The 23,803-nt window shown below is 43.8% G+C and overlaps 1 protein-coding gene across 1 annotated transcript; it reads left to right on the top strand.

Moving 5' to 3' along the window:
• The first annotated feature begins 1,054 nt into the window (after positions 1-1,054).
• On the top strand, positions 1,055-21,642 carry LOC118370827 (caveolae-associated protein 1-like). The gene is made up of 2 exons (XM_035755993.2): positions 1,055-1,954; positions 18,639-21,642. The coding sequence occupies exons 1-2, from the start codon at positions 1,451-1,453 to the stop codon at positions 19,488-19,490; spliced, it is 1,356 nt and encodes a 451-aa protein (XP_035611886.2). The 5' UTR covers positions 1,055-1,450; the 3' UTR covers positions 19,491-21,642.
• Positions 21,643-23,803: the final 2,161 nt, after the last annotated feature.

The following is a 23,803-nucleotide window of genomic DNA, read 5'->3' as shown; positions in this document are numbered from 1 at the left end:
CATTGAGTGGCTGCTGCCAACACACTGACTCAACTCCAGCCACTTCAATAATGGGAATTGATGGCAATTGATGTCAAATATATCACTAGCCACTTTAAACAATGCTACTTAATATAATGTTTACATACCCTACATTACTCATCTCATATGTATATGTATATACTGTACTGTATATCATCTACTGCATCTTTATGTAATACATGTATCACTAGCCACTTTAAACTATGCCTCTTTGTTTACATACTCATCTCATATGTATATACTGTACTCGATACCATCTACTGCATCTTGCCTATGCCGTTCTGTACCATCACTCATTCATATATCTTTATGTACATATTCTTTATCCCTTTACACTTGTGTGTATAAGGTAGTAGTTTTGGAATTGTTGGTTAGATTACTCGTTGGTTATTACTGCATTGTCGGAACTAGAAGCACAAGCATTTCGCTACACACGCATTAACATCTGCTAACCATGTGTATGTGACAAATACATTTGATTTGATTTGTAGTCTTGCATGATGTCTACTTTGATACTAATTAGCATTTTCAAATCTGAGAGTAAATATAACATATTGAAGCCTACACGAAGCACATCTCTTATTTTAAATGTTTCTAAAATTACCTATGGGAAAAATGTATGGTGGGAAAACGAATGGAACCATTTCCCTGTTTGACCGCTAGGTTTTATGGGTATTATGACACCTCCACTGTTGGGCTCTATTCCCAGTTATAGAACATGTTTGCCAAAACTCTATTCTGACTCAACCATGTGGTATGATATTTGAAATTACAGATTTGATTAAATTAATTATGCAAGTGACGGGAGCTTAAAACCTTGCACTTAATCTGTGCCAGTTTGTGCCATTGTGTGCATGTTTGGCTCCTTCCCCTGCCTCCCCTCTGGCAGTCCCTACCCCTTCGGGGCGGGGTCTGCCAGGCTCTGCCCAACCACTAGGGGTGGAGACAAGGGCTTGGGGTTTTTATACCCTCAGGCTGGGCAGGGGATGGGGTGGAGCCCCAGGAGCAGGGGGACGGGTGGGGTGGACTGGGGGCCGGCTGTAGGAAAGGAAAAGTTTGACTAGGTGGTATCATAGGGAGTCCTGTCATTTGAGTCAGGACACACATGCCTCAGCAGTGAGAGGCTCCACTCCCGTTGGTTGGCCAGCATCCCAGGGCAGACACAAAGACAGATAGAGAGAGAGAGAAAGACTGAGACGACTGAGAATAAGAAAAAAAGGAGGAAAAGAAATACAGCAAGAAGACAAGTAGACTTGAAATTGGGAAGAGGAAAAACACCAAGGAAGTGGAAGTGTCCCTTCATAGAAAGGACAAGTATTTGGATTAGAGTTTTGGTCAGGGTGGCCCCTCAAAGTTTGTTCTCCCGGTCGTCTATTTTTATCTTGAGTGAGCGTGAGAGCTGAGCGGTGTGTGTTTGGACTTGACAGCCATGGCGGATCCAGCAGGCTTGCAGAAGGGGCGAGTGACTCTGACCGAGGTGTCTGACGACGACGAGGAGGTGTCCCTGGTGGCCGCAGCGGTCCAGCCCGCCACCGACAGCGATGAAGACGACCTTTCAGAAGATGTGGACCTGGTGCTGGGCTCGGGCACCAAGAGTGAGGCGCAGGTCAACGGGGTCATGGTGCTGACTCTGCTAGACAAGATCATCGGGGTGGTTGACCAGATCCAACAGACCCAGAACGGGCTGGAGACCAGACAGCAAGACATGGAGAAGTCTGTTTCTTGCATCCAGGGAGAGCTGGCCAAGCTGTCCAAGAGCCACACTGGCACGGCCAACACCGTCAACAAGATGCTGGACAAGGTGCGCAAGGTCAGCGTCAACGTGAAGACGGTCCGCACCAACCTGGAGAAGCAGGCGGGTCAGATCAAGAAGCTGGAGAGCAACGAGAACGAGCTGCTCAAGAGACGACACTTCAAGGTTCTCATCTACCAGGTGAGAGTGGGAAACGGAGGGGTGTGTATTCGTACCAACGGGCTCTGAGGCCAGTCTGAATACAGGTGTGCTATCTTTTTAAGGAAAATAATCCTGCTGGAACAGGAAATGTTAATTTAATATGTGGATTATAATTAATGGACATGTTTGTAGGGGTTGATACATTTTTAGTTAGGATAAATCAAGTCTGACATGTTTTAAGTGGAAATTACAAACTTAAAAAAAATCTTGAACAGAATACAATTTAAATTTTCTGCTGCGCAGGAAAATTCTCTGCGGTAACAGAGTGGAAAAATGAAGGTAGCATATATGTAGTTTAGTAATGCTTATCCATGAAAGTTATTAGAAAGTGTTAGCAGTGTATCAGTGTTTGAGTGGATTAAAAGATGGATACACAGTCTCTTGTGTATAGTAGGTTGTAACAGTGGGTTGTAGTAGGCTGCTTCAGATGTGAGGTGGAGAAACCTTGTACAAGACCACTAGATTCCACCACAGGGTTGGGTGAATTCTACATAATGCATGGGGAAATCATGAGCCGGTGCGAAATACACTCTGAACTTTATTATAACTTTACAGCAACTGTTTTAACATTCTCTCACCAGAGTGAGTGACTCTTCACTCAAGGATGAGTTTACCCTAAACTGGTACTGCTCTAGCTGGTATACTTGGCCAAAGCTATTCGGCCTCAGGCTTTCCATGACCGGTGAGTTATTTAGACCAGTGAGGTATTTAGACCAGTGAGGTATTTAGACCAGTGAGGTATTTAGACCAGTGAGGTATTTAGACCAGTGTTTCTTAGCTCCGAACCTCGAGGAAACCCAGCCGTACACATTTTTGCTGTAGGACCGTACAAAAACACCTGATTCAACTCATTAGAGGGCTTGATGATTAGTTGACAAGTTGATTCAGGTGTGCTTGTCCGGGGCAACAATACAAATGTGTTAGGAGGAACTCGAGGACTGGAGTAGAGAAACACTGATACAGGAGAGGAAGCTCTTTCTTGAGAGCCGAATGCTGATGCGATGGTGTAATTTATCATTTGAGATGTGTGTGTGTAACTTATACTTTCTACTAAAACATAATGTCAAAGATTTCAACATTGGAGTTACGTGCATATATCCCAACTTAGGATTCAGCCCTTTCTGAAAAACTCCAAACAATGTCTACCAACAAGAAATCATATTGCACAGATTGGCTATCTATGTTAAGTGTGTTAGTTAGTAGTGATACTCATCTTAGTCCCACTGGACACATACTGGTTGAATCAACATTGTTTCCACATCATTTCAATGAAATTACGTTGCACCAACGTGGAATACATGTTGATTTGACGTCTGCTCAGTGCGGTAGTTTGTATGAATAATGACACGTGGAGTGAGTTCATTGACCTTTCCCAGACCACAGTGTCTCATGGTTGACCAATGCGGCTCATGCTATATAAAGCCAGACCTGTGGGACCAAATCATAAGATGACACCATAAACACAGTAGTACCGGTGGTCCACATGTGATTAAACCAACGCCCGACCTATGACGACTGACTGTGACAGATAGTTGAAAGCCTCAACACAGTGTAAGATGAAGACGTCATTTTAGTCCTGAAGCGGTGCCATGCAGCCTATTCATCATGGCCTAACTGGCTGGAAAACCCACAATAACTCTGTGTGAATATAGAACTGTGGAAAGAGTCAACTCTACTCTACTATAAGTAGCTGTAGCCTACTGCTCCTCGCAGGGCTAACCAAGCTGCTTTCAAAGCGTTTCTTTTAATTCATTTGTATTTTTGTACTCACTTTCTGCATTACCATTGATTTCCAGAGTTATAATTGATTTGTTTACAGTATGCGCTTGGGGGTATTTTGCTTCGCTTTACCTGAGTGTATACAGTGAGTGAAGATACAGTACATATATTGTTTCATGCTCAATATAAACTTGAGTATGCCCTGGTATGCATTCCTACGCTCCCCCCTCACATGTATGGCTGTCTCTTTGTATTGCCCTCTCCATAGCAACCAGCGGGGGTACTTTTCCCCTGTGTCTCAATATAGAGTAGCCTAATTACAGATTACCAGGCTGTATACCTCCCAGTCACACCACTCCAGTGTACATACATAAAGTCCTAGTCAAGCAGAGGGATTCCGTTATGATGAGTGAGGGAAAGGGAAGGGAGAGAGTGTGAATGAGTGGCAGAGAGTTGAGTCTGAACAGCCCCTCTCTCTGTGGCAGCCTGCTACTCCACGGGCTGGTGTTTTTTTAGCCTTGCGTGCTGCAATGTCTGTCTAATGGCTTGCAGCTGGCAGCCTCATGGCAGGGCGAGACTTTTGGTAGCTTGCAACCTGGCAGGGGGCAAGTTCAGTGATGTCTTGTCTCCTATTCAGACCTGGCTACAAATACATGTGCCTTTGAGTATTTGGTATTTCAAATACTTTTTCTGTGTATTTGAGGATTTTCCGATAAACAGCCCAAAACACGTACTTTTATTTGAGTATTTTAATGGTTATTTGTAAAAACCAAATAGTCTGCCAAATTGTATTTGACATCGTTTTCAAATACTTATTTCAAAGACTATTTTCAAATACCTGTGTTAAATGCATGGGAGTGTTTTTGAGTAAGTGTTTTTGAGTATTTCAAATACTTTTAAAGTATATTTCCAAATGCATTAAAATATTAAACTACTTGTCTTTTCAAAGAAAATATATCTGATTACTTACTTTGAATGCATGTGAAAGTAATTGAGATATTTTAAATTGTATTTGAACTCAGTTCTGCTCTTATTAGCTGGCATGATTGCAGTACAGTATATCAACCAGAGGAGAAGAAAGCAGAGGAAGGACCTATTTGGAAAATACATTTTGTCTAATGCCTAAATGATATATTTTGTATTTTAATCTTTAGAAATGCCTATAGAGGAGGTCAGTATAATGCCTTATAAAACATTGACATATTTGGGAAGAGTGATTACCAAAGACCACATTGGCTTGCGGTCTTATTGTCAGATCACTGTCCTGGAATGTCCACTGTGGCACTAGGTTACATTATTGGCATTTAGCAGGAACCCAATCGGAGACGGCCGGTCTTAATAAATTAACTCAGTAAAGGAGGGCCCCCCTGCTGTTTGACACACTGCTCAAATCGCCCAGTCCTGGATTCTGTCTGAGGCATTCTGACTTCTTTTACAGTCTGTGTGCGTGGGAGCAACTTAATGTGAAGTGAAAAGTATTACAACACTTTTTGGTTTCTCTGTTTACTGATGCCTTGTCATTTCCCTAAATTCATGCTTAATCAAGTTCCAAAAAAGCCATGGATGGAGCTGAAAATTCCTGTCACATTTAGTTCCTCATCCTCTCCATCACCTGTGCTTTGCCATTCAAGACAACTAATACTTACCGTTGAACTGTGACTGTGTTAACCTTGACTCCCATATTACTCTATGAACTTTGACCCCTATGTTACTGAATATACTTTCAGAATGGTGAATGCCACTGCTGTTACTGTCTGAACTGTCAACTGTGACTCCACTCCACACCACTGTAACTGTCTGAACTGTGACTCTACCAGTAGTCAGTCGTATAAACTGTGGCCTTCATGTTGCCGTAGTCCTACACGGTTCAGTCCCAGCTCTATTTATTGCCAGCAACTGCATGGTGTCGGGTTAAAGGATACCGGAGGAGCTCGGCCAGAGAGTGACAGCATGGTGAATCAACACTGGCTCTGAGTCAGGTTTCACTCCTTCCCACTGTCTCTGTGGCAAACGCTCTCAGCTCGTTGGTGTGTGTGTGTGTGTTTGGGTGACATAGGTCAAGCAGGAAAGATTCCCATCCTCTATTCGAGGACCCTGAGTCCTGTGAGCACTGCGGAGTGCTTACGAGAAAAGGTCTGAAACGTGCTTGTATCTCAATAGCCCCTCTTTGTCTTTGAGCCAACAGCGATAGCTGAGGCCCAGCTCTCCGCAACTAAGCCCAGTTGGGGCGAGGTCATGGTGGATAGCCTTGACTCCCTCCCCTCACTGTCTGATGACGTAGTGTTGGGGGAGGGTGAGTTAGGGGATGATGAGGATGACGATGAGATTCATCTCACGGAGATCCTTGAGATTACGATCACGTTCTCCCGCCCTCTCAGGTCAACTGACCTGACGGCCCGAGAGCAGTGGAGCTGCCCTTCCTCCAATAGAGTTTGGACTCCTTCATACAGTTTCTGCAAGCGGGCTCAGGGCCCGTCAAGGGACCTATACGACAGAAAGAGACTCCAGTCCCATACAGCGGTACCAGCTTGCCTCAGGGAAGCTGAGGGCTTGTGGGAAAAACCCATCACTAGCAGAATTCTTGCTAACGGTACCCCAAGCCTGAACATACACAATATAGTTTTGGCAACTCTCCCATGGTGCAGCCATCACTGGCTCACCAACTCAGCCCCATGTGCTGTGTGACTAACGACACCAGCGCCTCACTGCCTCTGTTTTTCAGAAAACTAACATGGTCGGTTAGGCTTTATTTTTTAAAACTGTCAGTCCACTCATTCATCTGTTATTGAAGACTCAAGATCACCATACTTTGTGAGGATATGTGTGTCTATGATGGATGAGTCTCTTCAGCATCCCTGTACTGCTCTAGCACGGAGTCAGGGGACGGAGTCAGGGGACAGTGACAGTCCTGTATCACAGGAGACATCCAGCTTCTCAGTTACAGCTTGTCTCCCCCAGTCTCTGTCCCCAACCCCAGGCAAACATGGCAGCACTTCAGAACCAATTACCTCAAGCTTGTGACACCTCTATGGTCTAGTCGGGGACTAACCAGTCCTCCAAAGACTCACTGTGATCACTGTGGGAGAACCGGGGAGGGGTGTGATGATAACGTACAGTAGGTTGGAGAGAGAGGGGAATGGAGAGGTAGACAGCAGACCAAGTTGGCACTGAGTCATCCCCTTGGAATCTCCCACCTTCCCTCACTCTGTCTCTCACTCCCCTCCGGGTCAATCTCTCCTGTCATCCATACTCCTACACCCCCTCCGGTTCCTGCAGCTTGTGGAGAGATGTCTGGCAGGCTCTACATTTCACTGTTGTGTGTCAGCTCTTCTGTAGAACACTGGCCGAGAGATTCAATACTAGGTTCATTGTGCGTTTGCGTGTGTGAAACGTTAGTTGACTGCCCCTCTCCCGCACTGTTCACATTTCTGAATGACACACTGACATGGCGTTATGTTCTATGTTGAGTGCAAATTCAGGAGTATTATATCAGCTTTGGTACAGTTCATGTACAGTTTATTTGAAGTGTATCCCTTCATGCCCTTTCACCTTAATTACACTCACTTTATTGTTATTTTTGTTCTAAGATGTCTGCCCGGGTATTCAGGGGATCCTAAATGTTGTATGGACAGAACAGAAGGAAGACCACAGCCATAATATGCCAGGAAAAAGGGGGAGCCCTCGTTTTGACAAGGAGATCCTACATTCTTGTATGTTTGCGTCAAATAAAATGTTCCTCTTCTTTCCTCCGGTGTGGGTTTTCCTTGAACATCCTGAGTCCACTCCAAACCACAGGCTCTTTCTGTTGGCTCTGCCTCCCATCATCACCATCTTTATCATGGCCCAGGAACAGACTGGAACAGCCTGAATTCACTCCAAACCACAGGCTCTCTCTGTTGGCTCTCCCTCCCATCATCACCATCTTTATCATGGCCCAGGAACAGACTGGAACAGCCTGGAGCTAGCTAGCTACATGGACTGTATCTATTGGCAAAGTGTAGCAGTCTGTGCTCCTCTAATGATTATCTCTCTCTTCTCTCATATCTGTTCTGGCTTTAGGATGAGTTCAGCCAAGAGCACTGAGCTGTCATTCATTTTGTTTTTCTTTCCCTTTTATACTTGGGAAAGATCAAAAAGCGCTGCGATAGGTGCACTTGCATAGGTTTCACATCACAGTATCATGTATGTAATGTAATCAGGCAATGTATGCCTGCTTTCAAATCAACCCCTGGCCCCTAACACAAGACACGGATATAGAAACAGATATACCAGACATGACTGGATAGGTTCAATCATTTAGCTCCACCTAATAACTCAGAGAGCTTGGTAGACTTTCAGCCTTATTGCTTACACAGTTCTGTCAGATCTAGGAGGGCTTTGCCGTGGTCTGGTCTGGTGGTAGTGCAGTGTGCCGCTAAAACCCGACTACATATGCCCCCCAGCGGCAGTGGTTCTATCCACCTCTCTTCTGTCTTTCAATACACCTCCCTCTACCATTAGAGTCCCCAACTAGATTCTGAGTGGATGATCTGGGGGACGGAACATAATTATAATCATTTGTAGACTGCAAATTGACAGAATGAAGTGCAAACAGATGGGCCACCTGTTGAAGACCCCTGCTCCACCCTATCACACCCAGTGGTAAAAGCTATTCTCCTTCTAATCATTTCTTTACAAAGATCAATGGGCTCATGAAGGTTGACAGATCTGTCTCATAGCTAGTATCTGGGTGTCATGGCTGTGTGAAGGCTTGATAAGGGATTGGCTGATAGACAGTGTTACTCTTGCGTACAGGTTTTTTTTTATCACTGCCAGTGCGATATGTGCAGCAGAAAGAGGACCCCTGCTATTCCTGAGGCTGGAGGCCAGTGGCCCTCAGACACTGCCAAACTGAACACAGTATATTACCCTGAAACCACTGTAGTGTGTGTCTCTTTGTCCATGCCTATTTATATATTAGCAGTAGACTTTACAACTGGAGCACATGCAGCATTGTTAACAATGTGCATGGTTCACACTGGACTCATTTTGATGCTGTTGGGGGCGAGAGGTGGGGTCCTGTTGGGAAACAGCATCACTTGTTGTTGTGTCGTCTGACTCGCAGACCCACAAGACTGTTGTTTCCTGCTGCCCGTTAGCTAATTCAGCTCTCATCCTGTCAATGAGTGCATGTGTGTACTTGTGAGCGAGTGTATGGGTCAAAGCCTTTACTCTTGCACTTGAGGACCAAATTAAGGGGACCAGATGAAGTCACTGTGAGCTGCACTTATTAAGATATACAAACATGAACTACTCGTATGACCCAGACGTCTACACTGGGCTCAACCACCCACTGCCCTCTTGGCTTACTACAGGCCTCGCTCCCACAACAGAAGACATGATTTGCCAGGCAAGCTAAAGGTCAGGGCACCTGTCCATCTGCCACTCAACGTTCCTGGGTTGGTCAACAGATATTTTGTTCCAATTCCAGTCAACAGAATTGTGGGATCTGAGGCAACCACTGAAAACATGTTACTTACTGTACGTTCTAGCCTACGCTCTAGCCATTACTTCAAAGGCCACTGTCAAGATCGTAATAACTCAGCCAAATTTTTCAGAAACCGTGTAAAAGAAAATCTGCTCTGGTGCTTTGATTATAAATACTCTTGCAACGATGTGGAATGGAATGGCGGAGGGTCCTGTTTCATAGAGGGAGACTTGATTTAGCCACCGGCAGCAGCACAGAACGATGGTGTCAGTGTATGTGTGTGTGTGTGTGTGGATGTGCCTCCATGTTTCTGTATCTCTGTGTGTGCACACCTGTGTCTTTGTGATTGTGTACGGCTATTCAGATGTCAACATCAAAACACAGTGCATAACATATTTCTATTCAGAGAGTGTGTCCTGCAGTTCCAGGTGCAGCTGTGTTAGCTGGTGACATGTGCCTGCTGCTCGGACTGTGTGTTCCTGGCGCTGGCCTGTGAGTTATATCCTGTCACTGAGATCTAGGTAGGGCACTGGGTGGGTTATGGCCACTCATAACTCTGATTATTAAACTAGCAGACTGCACACAGAGGGCATTAGACTGATCATGCTTTTAAAATGGTTTCTTATTAAGGAGCTTTCGTGGGTGGATGGAGGGTTTGATACTGGCTTTAGTTGTTATTACTCTTCCTATATTTCACCCTTATTAAGACACACCACTGCCTAGAACTACTTAACACCTCTCTCTCTGAGAGGGAAGACATTTAAGTGCAGGTAATAGAACTCATGCCTCGCACACAGGTATGTTGATGTCAACTATGAGATATGAACTTCAGCGGTAGAGATTCTGACAACTCTGACATATCTCATAATAGGACATTAATCAGTCGTCTCGGGTGGCATAACCTTCCACCAGAGGTGGACGAGGGGAAGGAGAACACTTTGGATGGTGTTTGTCCCAATAAACTCCAGGGATGGTCTGATAGTGTAAACCAAAACAGAGGCTGCCGCACACCTGACGAGCAGACAAAGGCTGAGAACAAAAGCTCTTCCTCGAATGTCAAACTTTTCCCATTAAAACATCCCTCTCCCTTCCCCAAGGATGTGCCCTTTAGATAAAGCAGAATCAGTTACGCAGTGGAGACAGTTAGAACAAAAGGCAGACTGACATGACGCAGGATTAATGGCTTGATGTGTGTCTTATGTTATTAGGCAGGAACGATGGCTCCATTAATCATTACTACAGCCCGATGCGATCTGATACAGACTTTATATCTAAACTGTCAACCTGGTGTTAATGTTAGACGCTGGGAGCAGATCTCAGTACAGACATTACAGAATCACTACGTTAGAGAGTCAGGCGTGCCAATCCTACAGAAAAACATGTGGAAAGGCAAAGGTTCCATGATGGCTGGGGATGCCATGTTGACAGTGGTTGTAGTTGTAGGGATTCCAGTGGATGTAGTCATGGAGAGAGGTTGAGGGGATTGGCTGAGCCTTAGAAAGGGATATATCCCTGCCAGACTCCTGTGTGGTGAGGTCACACATAGCTCTGAAAGAAACCCCAAGGAACTCCCTTCCAGTGTTAAACCAGATGTACCATTACACCACAATTGTGCCCAAATAGAATACAGGGAACTTTTTCAACCTGGCTGTCTGGAATTCAGTTTGGAAAGGGAGAGGTCCTGGTGGCAAAGGTGTAGAGTGTATTTCCACTGCTTCATTTCATGTGAAGCCATCACAGTGGGGCTATGTTACATTGTTTGCCATAGTGGGATGGTGAGATCAGAGAGGAGCAAAACGTGTTGCACAGAATTCCCTTTGTACTCCTCAACTGCATCATGATGGTGGTCATGAGGATTCCCCAGGATGCTCGAGGTAGACGGAACGAGAACCTGATCTCTGTGCCTTGGCTGCGTCTAATTGAACTAAAATAGTGAGCTGGGATGCATAGACTACCCCACTCCCTTCTGTAACAGCTTCTTGTAAATAACGATTCTCATTATAGTCGTGTGTTAAATGTGTTGAGCCCCAAAATACTATACCTATAGGAGGCTTAATCAACGGAAATGTACAGTAGCCTGTAGTACATCAGCTGCTAGCACCATGTTTATAACTACCCTCCACCCTCTGCTCCTGTCGTAGAAGGGCCCCAGATGGGTCATTGTGAAAGCTGAAGGCACAGCTGCATACTGCAGACTGGGGCTAGACAGGATCAGACAGCTGCCAGGGTGACTCACGAGTCATGCCTCTCATCTCTGCCCCAGGAGGAATGGGGGAGGGAGGTCACGGGCATCTGATTAAGATGGTAGTAGAGGTCATTTATAACAGATGTAGGATCTTAATTTGATTGCGCTTTTGTTACTGAGAATTTTCCTGCACAGCATGAAATGCAAACTTGTAGTATATTCAAGGCTTAAAAAGGATTGTAATTTTAAAATGTCAGACTTGATATTCCCTATCGGAAAATGTATCAACCCCTACAAAAAAATTTACATTCATTATAATCCATATAATAATTCACATTTACTTTTGCTGAAGGATTATTTTCCTGCTGTAGTGAAGTGGCTCATATTAAGATCCTACATCTGTAGGTAGATGTCCATTGCCTAGTAAAACCCAAGTAGCACTTCTTACCTCACTAGGCTTCATCTCTTGTTCTTGTGAAATATCTGATGCATGTAGGAGAGTACCAGAGTAAAGGGTTGGCATCAATCCTAATGTCATCCAAACATGTCCTCATCTACATTCCCAAAACTTTTGTTGTGAAAACCTTCAGTTCCATCCAAAAGGGCATGGACAGAAATTTACAAAACAATTTGGTCTGTGACATTCCTTATCTACAACAATTATCAAATCCACATGACATTTTTGATAGGTCATGAAAGACCAACAGACATTAATATTAGGTTTATTTAATTGACATTATAAAATGCTGATGTCATAGGACTGTGACTGATGTCTAGGGAGAGAGAGTCTGAGAGTGTAGCTTTGTGTTGTAGAAAAGGGGCCCTGGGCTTGCTAGGAGACGAAAGAGTGCCCTTATAGCCATAGCTGCTGTAGTTTTTAGCTGTGGTTTGGACAACTGTTTGCTCTGTTGTCGTCCATGGCAACTAGTGTGTGCTTAATAGTGATCCGCAGTGCCTATGAGTCAGAGGCAGAACACTCAAACTCAGAGAAAAATAACCAAACTAGAAAGCCTTTTAAGGTTTTAATAGTAGGTGCCAAAACAGGATAGGCTTCATGTAGCATCGATGGGGACTGCAGGACATTATATGTTAAGTGGCCTGCTTACCACTGTACCTTCAATTTTCCTTCTCTCTCTCTCTCTAATAAGTACACACACACTCTCTCTCTCTCATTCACTCTCTCTCTCTCTCTCTCTCTCTCTCTCTCTCTCTCTCTCTCTCTCTCTCTCTCTCTCTCTCTCATTCACGCTCTCTCTCTCTCTCTCTCTCTCTCTCTCTCTCTCTCTCTCTCTCTCTCTCTCTCTCTCTCTCTCTCTCTCTCTCTCTCTCTCTCTCTCTCTCACACACTCTCTCTCTGTTATTTCAGTCTCAGTCAGTAGAATGCATGACTTGTTTACTGTGTTCTCTGGGCCACAGGCTGGTTTGCGTGTTTTCAGAATACCTCCTAGGGAGTGTTTCCCTCAGAGAGACGACTCATGAGCAATAGACAGATGTCGACTTGCCTGGTCTCAGCACCCTGCATAGGATACACTGTCATAGCCAACACACACTGTACACAAACACACACAGTATTGCACATAGAGATTTACAGACACTCTTGTTCCACATACACACAAACATGCGTGTGCCGCACGCACACACACTCACTCACTCTCACACACACACGCATGCACGCGCGCACACACAGACAGACAGACAGACAGACAGACAGACAGACAGACAGACAGACAGACAGACAGACAGACAGACACAGACACACAGTGTAACCGGTGCTAAATCTCCTCCATCTGCTAGCTTTTCCATGAGCTGTAACCCCCCCCCCAGGCCACTCTCCCTTTCGAGCCGAGCAAAGAAAGAGACATTAAAAAGAGAGCTCCCTCTTTCTTTCTGTGAAGACTCACACACACTCAACAAACCACATTCTCCACAGGCACTCCTTCAAGCATAGTAGCGTACACACTCACATGTAGACCAGACTTTTCCACGGCTAGAGTGGGATGAGAGAGGAGGGTAACACAGGGACACTCATGGAGTTTCCATTTCCGTGCTCTCTCCGTTCCCTCTCTCTCTCATTAATCACACACAGGAAGAGCTACTGATGGCTGCGAAGACGTGCATTTCCTTTCCTACATGATTTCAATCAGGCTGCGTCGGGGCACCACCTCGACACAGGAGATGGCGATGCCCTCAATGATGTAGCGTCCTACGTTTGGATGACTTCCCCAGAATGCCCGGCTGAGCAGTTTTTCCATTGCCTGCAGCCTCTTCCTGTTCCAGACTTCACAGCTCCTGATTGTTATTCTGCAGTGAGGCTTTGAGTGAAGGTTCTGAGAGTCAACAGGGTCTGACTCTGGAAGAACCAAGGGCTGGTTGGGGGAAAGAGCTTTTTAATGGGTTTTAGTCTAGACATAGTGGCTGGCTGGCATCAGAGAACTCTGCCCTCTCAATTTGTTCTCTCAGTTTCTATGTGGCATTGTACCGAGGTGGGCGAGGCACCCATCATCTTATTACATCCCCCCAATGGAATCAGTGGTAGGCCAGGCCAACATGCTGCTTAGGGGTAATGTACTGTTTGGCTATAGCAAGACTGTTGATATTAGTATGATGATGACAGTTATGTTCTGAATCTAATCTGTCCCATAGAACACCGTACCGTAGCATTTTAGTACAGTAGTTCCTCCGATGGGGTGTCATCATCCTCCATAGTCGTTTATCAGGCTAATCTTCACACCCCACCTGGGGCGATATTCCACAATGGTGGTTGCCGTGGTGACATGCTCCTGTGTTTATCTGTTGCCCTGTTGAGGACTGGGAGGAGAGGCTAGGAGGGGAGGGGGCAGAATGTTACAGTGGCTAGTATCCAGGGAATGGTGGATGGAATCCGGAGAGAGGGAAAGGCGAGCCCGAAATAAACACACACACTGCAAGCAGAGTAGGACACAGCACCAGATAAGGAAGCGATGGTCATTTTATGATAGGTTCCACTAGTACCATTGTGAACGTCAGACCAGCACAAGGATTAATAAGGGGAAGGGTGTGGTATTGGTTAATGCCGATGCAAAAATACAGTATATGAAACGTATGAACATAATATCTGCCTGGCAGTGATGAGGTAGGATGTTCAGTATGCCAGAATAAACCAAAGTACGGAATTCAAAATCACAATTTGTCTCAGAACATATGTTGCAGGCTTGAACATCACATTATCCTGTTTAACAGTGCACGCTGCTCCAGTCAATTTGTCTCAGAACATATGTTGCGGGCTTGAACATCACATTATCCTGTTTAACAGTGCACGCTGCTCCAGTCAATTTGTCTCAGAACATATGTTGCGGGCTTGAACATCACATTATCCTGTTTAACAGTGCACGCTGCTCCAGTCAAGTACTTTTTAAAATGTATTTCATCATTGCAAAAAACACTCACATCTCCCCCGGTACAAGAGTAATGAAAGCTATCACAAAAAGCCTTGGCTTTGCACAAGCTGTGATCCCGAGCTGCTTGTTTGAACTATGATGAAGCAAATAGAAAGTGTCAAGGGATTGTTGCCTTGACGATAACAAGGGGAGAAAGGAAAGTGATACTAATTGAGGTGGAGGAGGGCTAGATGCTCTGGGAGTACACCTACACAGGGAGGAACAAATGATAAAGAACGATTTAATATGAAGTAACAGCAGGGTGGAGAGGTAGGAGAGGACAATGAGTACACCTTTCATGAGATGTTAAAGAAACATTACAAACCTGCTTTCATGTGTCACAAAAAAAAAGATCCACCTTTAACCTTATTACTGTGACGGGTTGCCATGGCATTGTTTTTACATTGGCAGTTCCTGACCGAATTAGTTGATTAAAGCGATACAGATCTGTTCCATCGCAGTGCCTAAAATTATGCCCAACTCTGTCAACAGGCCAAACCCAGCTAACGGACGGATTATCTCCCCCAGCCATCGCCTTGGGAATCAATAAGCAGTGTGATTACGCGACACATTGCAAAGTAGACAGGGAAAGGGGAATGACAGTGGAGATGAGCGTTTTATTTTAGGCAGAGGAAGAGAAATGGAGAACAAACAAAGCAAACATGGGGCCTCACAAGTGGCACAGTGGTCTAAGATACTGCATCTTAGTGCTAGCTGTGCCACCAGAGATTCTGGGTTCGAATCCTGGCTCTGTCGCAGCTGGCCGCGACCGGGAGACCCATGAGGCGGTGCACAATTGGCCCAGCGTCGTCCAGGTTAGAGGAGGGTTTGGCCGGCAGGGATATCCTTGTCCTATCGCGCCCTAGTGACTCCTGTGGCTGGCCGGGCGCAGTGCACACTGACACGGTTGCCATGGTTGCTAGGTGTACTGTGTTTCCTCCGACACATTGGTGCAGCTTCCGGGTAAAGTGGGCATTGTGTCAAGAAGCAGTGCGGCTTGGCTGGGATGTGTTTCCGGGGACGCACGGATCTCGACCTTCGCCTGTCCGTATGGTAGTTGCAGCAATGAGACAAGACTGTAATTACCAATTGGATACCACGAAGTTGGGGTAAAAAAAAAACTTAGAAGTAAAAAAAAAACTAAGTTGAGATGAGCTCACCAACCCTCAGATAACACAGACTCAGTTGTGATTGTTTCACTCCCTGATTACAAGCCGACCTATCCCCATTCCCCACAATGCTCTCAATGTGAGATCACACACACATGGCAGGGGAGAGAGGAAGGTGACTCAGTTCAGACAATCAGGACTGGGCCAGTTTCCCAACATTATATCTGGACAGTGTGTACAGAGACAGAGAGAGTGTCGAGACAGACAGGGTTAAAGAGTTTAGAGAGAGAGAGCGATAGAGAAGCAAGAGACACTTGAAGAGATAAGTGATACTATAGAATTTTACAGAATGAGTGAAAGTCAAATGTAAATACAATCTAATACGAGGAATAAAATAAAATACACAAGAATGGAGCTATATAGAGGGAGTACCAGTACCGGATCAACAAGGTATTTGAGGTAGATATGTACATGAAGGCAGGGTAAAGTGACTAGGCATCAGGATAGATAATAATAAGGTATTTGAGGTAGATATGTACATGAAGGCAGGGTAAAGTGACTAGGCATCAGGATAGATAATAATAAGGTATTTGAGGTAGATATGTACATGAAGGCAGGAATAAAGTGAATAGGCACAAGAATGGAGATAGATAATAATAAGGTATTTGAGGTAGATATGTACATGAAGGCAGGGTAAAGTGACTAGGCATCAGGATAGATAATAATAAGGTATTTGAGGTAGATATGTACATGAAGGCAGGGTAAAGTGACTAGGCATCAGGATAGATAATAATAAGGTATTTGAGGTAGATATGTACATGAAGGCAGCGTAAAGTGACTAGGCATCAGGATAGATAATAATAAGAGTAAATTAAAGAACAGAGTAGCAGCAGCATATGTTGAGTGTAAAAGGGTGTATGTGTAGTGTAGTGTAGTGTGTGAGTGTACATATTATGTCTTATGAGTGTGCATAGAGTCAGTAGAAAGTGTTAAGTGTGATGTGTGACGTGAGCAGTGCTATGATGGGACAGGGCGGGGCAGTGACAACAAAGACATAGCTATCTCTATGGGTTGCAGGGTCAGAGGGGTATGCTAGGATTAGCATAGGGCAATAGGAGGGATAACATCCTCTGCATATTCCTGGTCTCCCTCAGTGGATATTCAGCAATACAGCATTTCTCTAACGCTGTGAGAGAAAAAAAATCACTGAGACGCTGAGTGAGTGGCAGCTGTCAGAGAAGCATAGGTGTCAAGTTTTGGACAGGTGGGCTAGGTGTGTGAGTATTTGTGAATGTCAGTGTGAAGTACTGGTTTTAGGAACAGACAATGCCTTATCTGATGGGGCGTCCCTTTACCGGCTGCAAGAACTTTCTTGTCCTCTAGATGGAGTGCAAGACTGTATGATCCAGTCCATTGGAAATACTGAGAACATTTGCGTTATTTTGGTTATACTATAAACTAGTGTCAGGGTCTTCTCGGCCAAACTAATTGGTAAATGTTCAGTACACAAAATAAGTGTAATCACCAACAGCTTGTGAAAGAGCATGTGATACAGGTTTGTATGGTGCCAAATATTGAAACTAGCATACTGAGCCAACTAGACAAAAGCATTTCCTGCTATTGGTAAACTACCTCACTGCACACTCCTACCTCGCTGAATCATTGCGATAACTGTGGTAAATATTCTCCTGGTGTATCTCATGCATACATACTCTCTCTCTCTCTCTCTCTTTCTCTCTAATAGGCTTTTCAGTCTTAGTGAGTGTAAGGATGGATACCAACAACCTTTCAAATGTCACTGGTAGTCCTACCTCTTTACAACTCATCTTAGTAATTATATTACATAACCTAACCCTTTGGTGTGGTTGTCACACAACCGGCAGGGAAACACATAACTAGACATTTGACTCAACCATTAAACTTATTTTTCCACAACCCATTGCTGACGAAGTGTGATTTTCAATCTGACTAAAGTCTCTCACTCTCAAATGTTACATCAGTCACAGTCTGCAGGTTCACATACAAACAGAGGTTTCAGGCAGACTTTATTTAAAGTATTGTAGTCATTCATTCTAGGGTACATATGGAAAGTTTGTGCTATTGGCTGGACAGTATTTCATTGTCTGTACTGATTTTGGAGTCTTGGTCAGTTTGTATTGTATGACCACTAGATGGGGCTGGCCACCAGTAGCAGTCATGTTTCATATATTTTTTTTATGCGACTGATAAATATAAAGTTACATATCTGAGGCAAGCCATGAATATGAATAATTTATCACACACATAAATGTCAAATTTCATTTCCATCTCAGAGCCCACATTCATATGAATTGATATTAATTCATTTTCTCTGCCTCGGGCTTTAACGTGACACTTCAATATAATCTCTATAATCATGCAGTCAATTTGAAAATGTGCGTATATATATATATATTGGACAAATCCCATTCTGTGAACACATGGTTCCCTATGAATGAACACATTAGGATGGGAACAGCTTATCTCCCTCAGAGCACTGATATATAATGAGGTAGATTTAATATTGTCTTTGCAAACTCATGCTTGAAAACAAATAAAATATAAAACGGTAAAACAGAGTAAAGAAATATGTAATACTGTCCTAGTCTATCAGCTGGCTGCAAAACAGGATCTGCCGTGGTTCTTTTGACCCTAACTGGAGCCTTAAACATAAATGTTCATACTTATCTTGTATGTTGACTCTTCCTGTTGTCTAACCTCATCCACTCTCTCCTTTGTGTCTTCACAGGATGAGAATAAAGCCGCTAAAGCCTCTCTAAAGTCATCCAAGGTGGCAGAGAATGCAGCTGAGGGCTGCTCTGTGGAAGGGGGGCTGGAGCAGATCCCTGAGGAGGAGGGTGAGGCGGCGCTCACTGGCCTCAACTCAGACGAGGAGGTGGAGATCGAGGAGATCATCGAAGAGTCCCGGGCGGAGAAGATAAAACGCTCCAGCAAGGCGCGCGTGGACAACATCAAGAAGGCCTTCTCCAAAGAGCAGAGGGAGAAGAGAGCGCAGAAGACCAAGGACAACCTGGAAAAGACCAAGCAGAAGACCAGGGATAACCTGGAGAAGACTAGGCAGAAGACCCACGACAAGCTAGAGAAGACCAAGCATAGCCTGGAGAAGAAGATGGGCAAGCTGGGCAACAAGATGACCCCCAACATGGAGCGGAAGGAGAAGCTAAAGGGCTCCAAGGAGATGTTGAAGAAGTCTCTGACCCCCGACCACACTGTCTACGCCCGCTCCAAGACGACCGTGTACCGCGTGCCGCCCTTCACCTTCCACGTGAAGAAGTTCCGGGATGGAGACGTGGAAGTGGTGCACACAGAGGGCACAGAGATGGTGGAGGTGGCCGAGAATGAGGCCCTGCAGGCGGGAGAGGGAGATGTGGAGGTGGAGGAGCTGGTAAGAGTAGTAGACACCCCAGAGATGGCTGCTGTCCTGGAGTTGGATGAAGAGGAGGAGGAGCTGGTGAGAGTAGACACCCCAGAGATGGCAGCTTTCCTGGAGGTGGCTGAGGACCAGGTGGCAGAGCATCTGATCAGGCTGGAGAGTAAGCTCCCTGTGGTGAAGACAAGCATGAAGACAACCAGCAAATAACTCTGTCTACAGGGCCCAGCAGGATTGGAAGAATGATATGATAGAGGGATGAGGAGAGTAAAGAAGAGGAGAGAAACACACTACATTTGGATGACAGTGACACAGCATGCATGATAAGGACTGTCGGGACAGTGTTCACAATCTATTCATCTTATAATAAAAATAATAATAACATAATATGCCATTTAGCAGACGCTTTTATCCAAAGCGACTTACAGTCATACGTGCCTAAATACATATTGTTTGAGAACAAAAAAGTATTACTCACCAGGAATTACTTTCAATGTAGTATTTGCTGTTCTAGACAAGAACAACAAAAAACTTTAACCAAGGCTCGCATTTTTGTTTCTTCCTTACATATTTTCTTGTCTTTGTGAATGACTCTAGTTGGTCTAGTCTGGGATATTGCTTGTTGATATAATTGTGTTTATTTTTTTGTTTTTGAAATAGAATAACCACAATGCTAATGGAATAAATAGTAGTTTCTATTGTGATTTGATGTCCAATAATTGCTAACGTAGGATATACATTACATAACAGTGTATATGGAAATATCCCCCCTGGGCACAGACGTCAATTCAACATCTATTCCACGTTGGTTCAACGTCATTTCCTTGAAATTATGTGGAAACAAAGTTGATTCGACCAGTGTGTGCCCAGTGTTGGGGTATCTTGAGATTTTTTGATTTGATGGTCGGTGGTGATGTGATGTGCAGGTCAGAGAAATTACGTTTTGACAAATGAAGAGTAAGAGCACAAACTGGAAACATCTAAAGATGGTTTCAACGTGCATGGGGAGAGACACAGGGGACCCTCTTTTCCTTGGCTGAAGAGTTTACAGATCAGTTAAAAATGTTCACAGCCATTTTGAGCAGCCAGATTTCTACTGTATGAGTGGGCATGCAAGCTCTGTCAACATGTCAAGGATTTGAAAGGACGAGATAGATAAGATAAGGATAAAGATTAAGCTAGTTTTCATTTTTCTTAGAGAAGCACTATGAAGCTTTCATTTCTGATCAACAGTGTGGCCCTAATGGTTGATTGATGGTTTCGGAGGACCGAGAGGGAGGGTCACGACAAATGCAATATTAAAAAGACGAGGAAAAGACTCACTGATTGGCATAAATGGAACTATTTTTGTGTGTGTGTAACGTTTCAGCCACAAATCGTGAGCCAATCAGGGAAAAACTAGTGTACCTTTAAATGATGTTATGGGGTGGATGGGTGCCAGGTGTGTAAAGTAATCCTTCTCTTTAATTATTTCAAAAGTTTTTCACGTATAAAACAGGATCGCAACAGATCCTATTTTTTGGGGTTTTGAAACGGAGAACGAGAAGGATGAAGGATTAGTGACGACTTCAAAGAGATCTGAATTTAGTTGCATTGTTTTGCCTTCCTTTTTTAAAAGAATGTTTCATAAAGTTTCTAAGTTGTACTATATTGTGATATCTGGAAAATAGTTATCTTACTCTCAGTTTTAAGTTACCAGTGTAACCACCAAACTACCTGGTTGTTACTAGGACTGGTCACTGATGACAGGAGTATTACATTTTGAGCCGTCTTTTAATCAAAGGTTCCTAGTGCCGTCGTTCTGTAGAAGTTAACTTGTTTCCATGTTTTTTTCTCTCACTGTGCTTACATGATAATGTTCATAAAAATACAAATAAAAAAAAACATTTTTAATTGTACTGACACACATTGTACAAATGTATGCATGTATGCTCACAGTGCTACAAGAATCATGCCTGTACTGTACATATATGCTATAATAAGCACAGAAATAACTGTGTTAAACTGCCACGTTACTGTTACTCCAGAGGCTTCTCTCCTGGAAGAGGAGTCTGTCTGAGATTGACAGAGCCTTGCTTATTGAATCTATCACCATGGCCACAGCTAACGACAGGATATATCCAGCACTTCACCTGGACTGCATTGGGTGCTGTAATTGTGGGGAGACAAAGGAGAGAATCTTGTCGGAACCCCTCCAGCATATGTCAATGTTCCAGGTGACAGTTAAATGAAAGTCTATAGTGACATACAGAAATGTAAGTGCTATCCAATTTTGTTTGTGCCGGCAGCAAATTACAAGGGATTGTGAATGACATGACAATGTTACAAAGGTGAACAAATAAAATACATGTCCGTTCCTGGACCTCAGTCTCTGTCTATTTGAATTACTTGTCAGCTTTTTTGTGCCTGTGTGGTCTGGCAAGGGTCTGATATAGGGAGACGATGGTGATTAGAATAGATGATTTGAGTTTGACGTGAAGTGAGACAAGTAAATGCAATACAAGCTAAAAGCTGTTGTCTCGTGTTCTTTCTCTACCTACAAGACATGCCTCTGGAAAACAAAGTAGTGAGACTATGTACAGAAGGACTGAAAGCACATGTAGAAAAGCTCCAGAAGGCTTTCCTACGTGTCTCCATAGCTCTCTGTGTCTGACCGACCTTGATGAAGGGGCCGGGGTAGGGAGGGGAGGTCTCTGTGGAACACCATTAGGATAATCAATGAGGCAGGAATCTGATTAAGGAGAGTGCTTCCTCTGAGGAGAGTGAGACGGAACACAGAGAGAGGATGTGTGTGTGTGTGTGTGTGTGTGTGTGTGTGTGTGTGTGTGTGTGTGTGTGTGTGTGTGTGTGTGTGTGTGTGTGTGTGTGTGTGTGTGTGTGTGTGTGTGTGTGTGTGTGTGTGTGTGTGTGTGTGTGTGTGTGATAGAGAGAGACAGAGACAGAGTGAGGGGGGACAGGGTGATCATGTGGAGGGAGAGGTCAGTGCAGATAGAAGGAGAGATGATGCAGTCAAAGAGCAACCTAAGTTATTCCTCAAAAAATCTGTAGGTCTTTGTGCAGTTCATATTTTGTGTTTACTTAATATTTTTACAAGGCTGAAATGGATTCTCATTACATAAATGCCAAGGCCAATACTGAACACACAGATACATTAAAGACTGACTAAGTTTTTGTCAATCACGAGCTAAGTTTACATCCATCTCTAAACATCCCTCATCTCCCCCAATTAACCGAGGAGATTTATAGCATTTCCTGCCTTCTTCGGGAGAGAATGGAGATACAAGGCTGTGACCGCTCATCTTTCAACTGTTTATTTATTTATTTGCCATGTAGTGTAGTCTCGCAGCATTGTCAGTCAATATGCAGTTTTTTGTAGAATGATCAGACAAACTACTGCAGGTTACCAGGGTTGGGGCCAATTCCATTTAAATTCCAGTAAATTCAGAAAGTAACCAAATTACAATTCCAAATGTTCCTAATTGAAAAGCATTTAAGATCATTTGAATTTCAGTGTACTTCCTGAATTGTCTGGAATTGAAAGACAACTGACCTCAACCCTGCAGAATACTGTACATATCCTGATTACAAGTATAGAGAACGTAGCACTGACATTTTCAACTGAACTGAGATGATGATATCTCCCTATTGTTATGACAGATCAAAAAATGAAGCTTGCTTTTTCTGTTGAATTAAATTACTATTTTTTGTCTAACCACTTATATATCAATAAAGATATATGATTTACACCAGACTTTACCACTGTGATGATTGAATGGGTCAAAGTTCAACCCAATGCTATGTGAAGTGCAGCCAGTACAGCTCTATTATAGACCATTACTACACTCAGATTAGTCACATGGGGTAAAAAGAGGCCATTCATTTTCTTTGAATGAATTTGCATCATAAAGAAGAAACCAACATGTTCACTTTTCCTTGAAAACCATTAAAACCGACACATTGTAAATAATGACATTGCTCCATAGGCCGATGTTACTCCATAATAAACACTGACTAATGATGCGAAACACCGTAAATTAAAGAGAAGAGTGCTTGAGCTATTGGTCATTAGGGATATAGATTTGAGTCATGCTGCTTCGATGTGTGAGTGAGTTTGTAATGAAAGTTAACATCGTCAACCGTGTTTCCTTGCCTCCGTAGATTACAACAAAGAATGGAAAATTTGGGTGGGAGTGGTAGAGGATCCAGAGTTGTAGCTACAGTGAGATTAACTCCATTGGGCATGCATTTTAGTGTAGGTTTAGTCCTAATCTCAGGAAACCGATCATATTAATATTTGGTTTTCACAGCATGTGACCTGACCTGCTATGATTATGATAACCTCAGTAATGTTTCTACTCTTGTTATTTCCCTGCTGAAAAGGGACACTCAAATTATGCTATTAGTCTCACAATGTACTATAATGACCTAGGCCTATAAGGTTAGCTACCTGAGAGTTGACCACTCTCAAATTGATGGGCAATGCCGCACAATAAAAATGTGAATGTTTAGGAGCATAGAACCCT

This window comes from Oncorhynchus keta, chromosome 5 (assembly GCF_023373465.1).
Source record: "Oncorhynchus keta strain PuntledgeMale-10-30-2019 chromosome 5, Oket_V2, whole genome shotgun sequence".
NCBI lineage: Eukaryota > Metazoa > Chordata > Actinopteri > Salmoniformes > Salmonidae > Oncorhynchus > Oncorhynchus keta.
The sequence above is the reverse complement of the archived record's forward strand: the minus strand, read 5'-3'. Positions and strand labels throughout refer to the sequence as shown.

Coding starts and splice junctions, on each gene's coding strand:
- LOC118370827 (XM_035755993.2), top strand. CDS start 1,451: ATGGCGGATCCAGCAGGCTTGCAGAAGGGGCGAGTGACTCTGACCGAG. Junction 1,955..18,638: donor TCAAGGTTCTCATCTACCAG/GTGAGAGTGGGA, acceptor GTGTCTTCACAG/GATGAGAATAAAGCCGCTAA.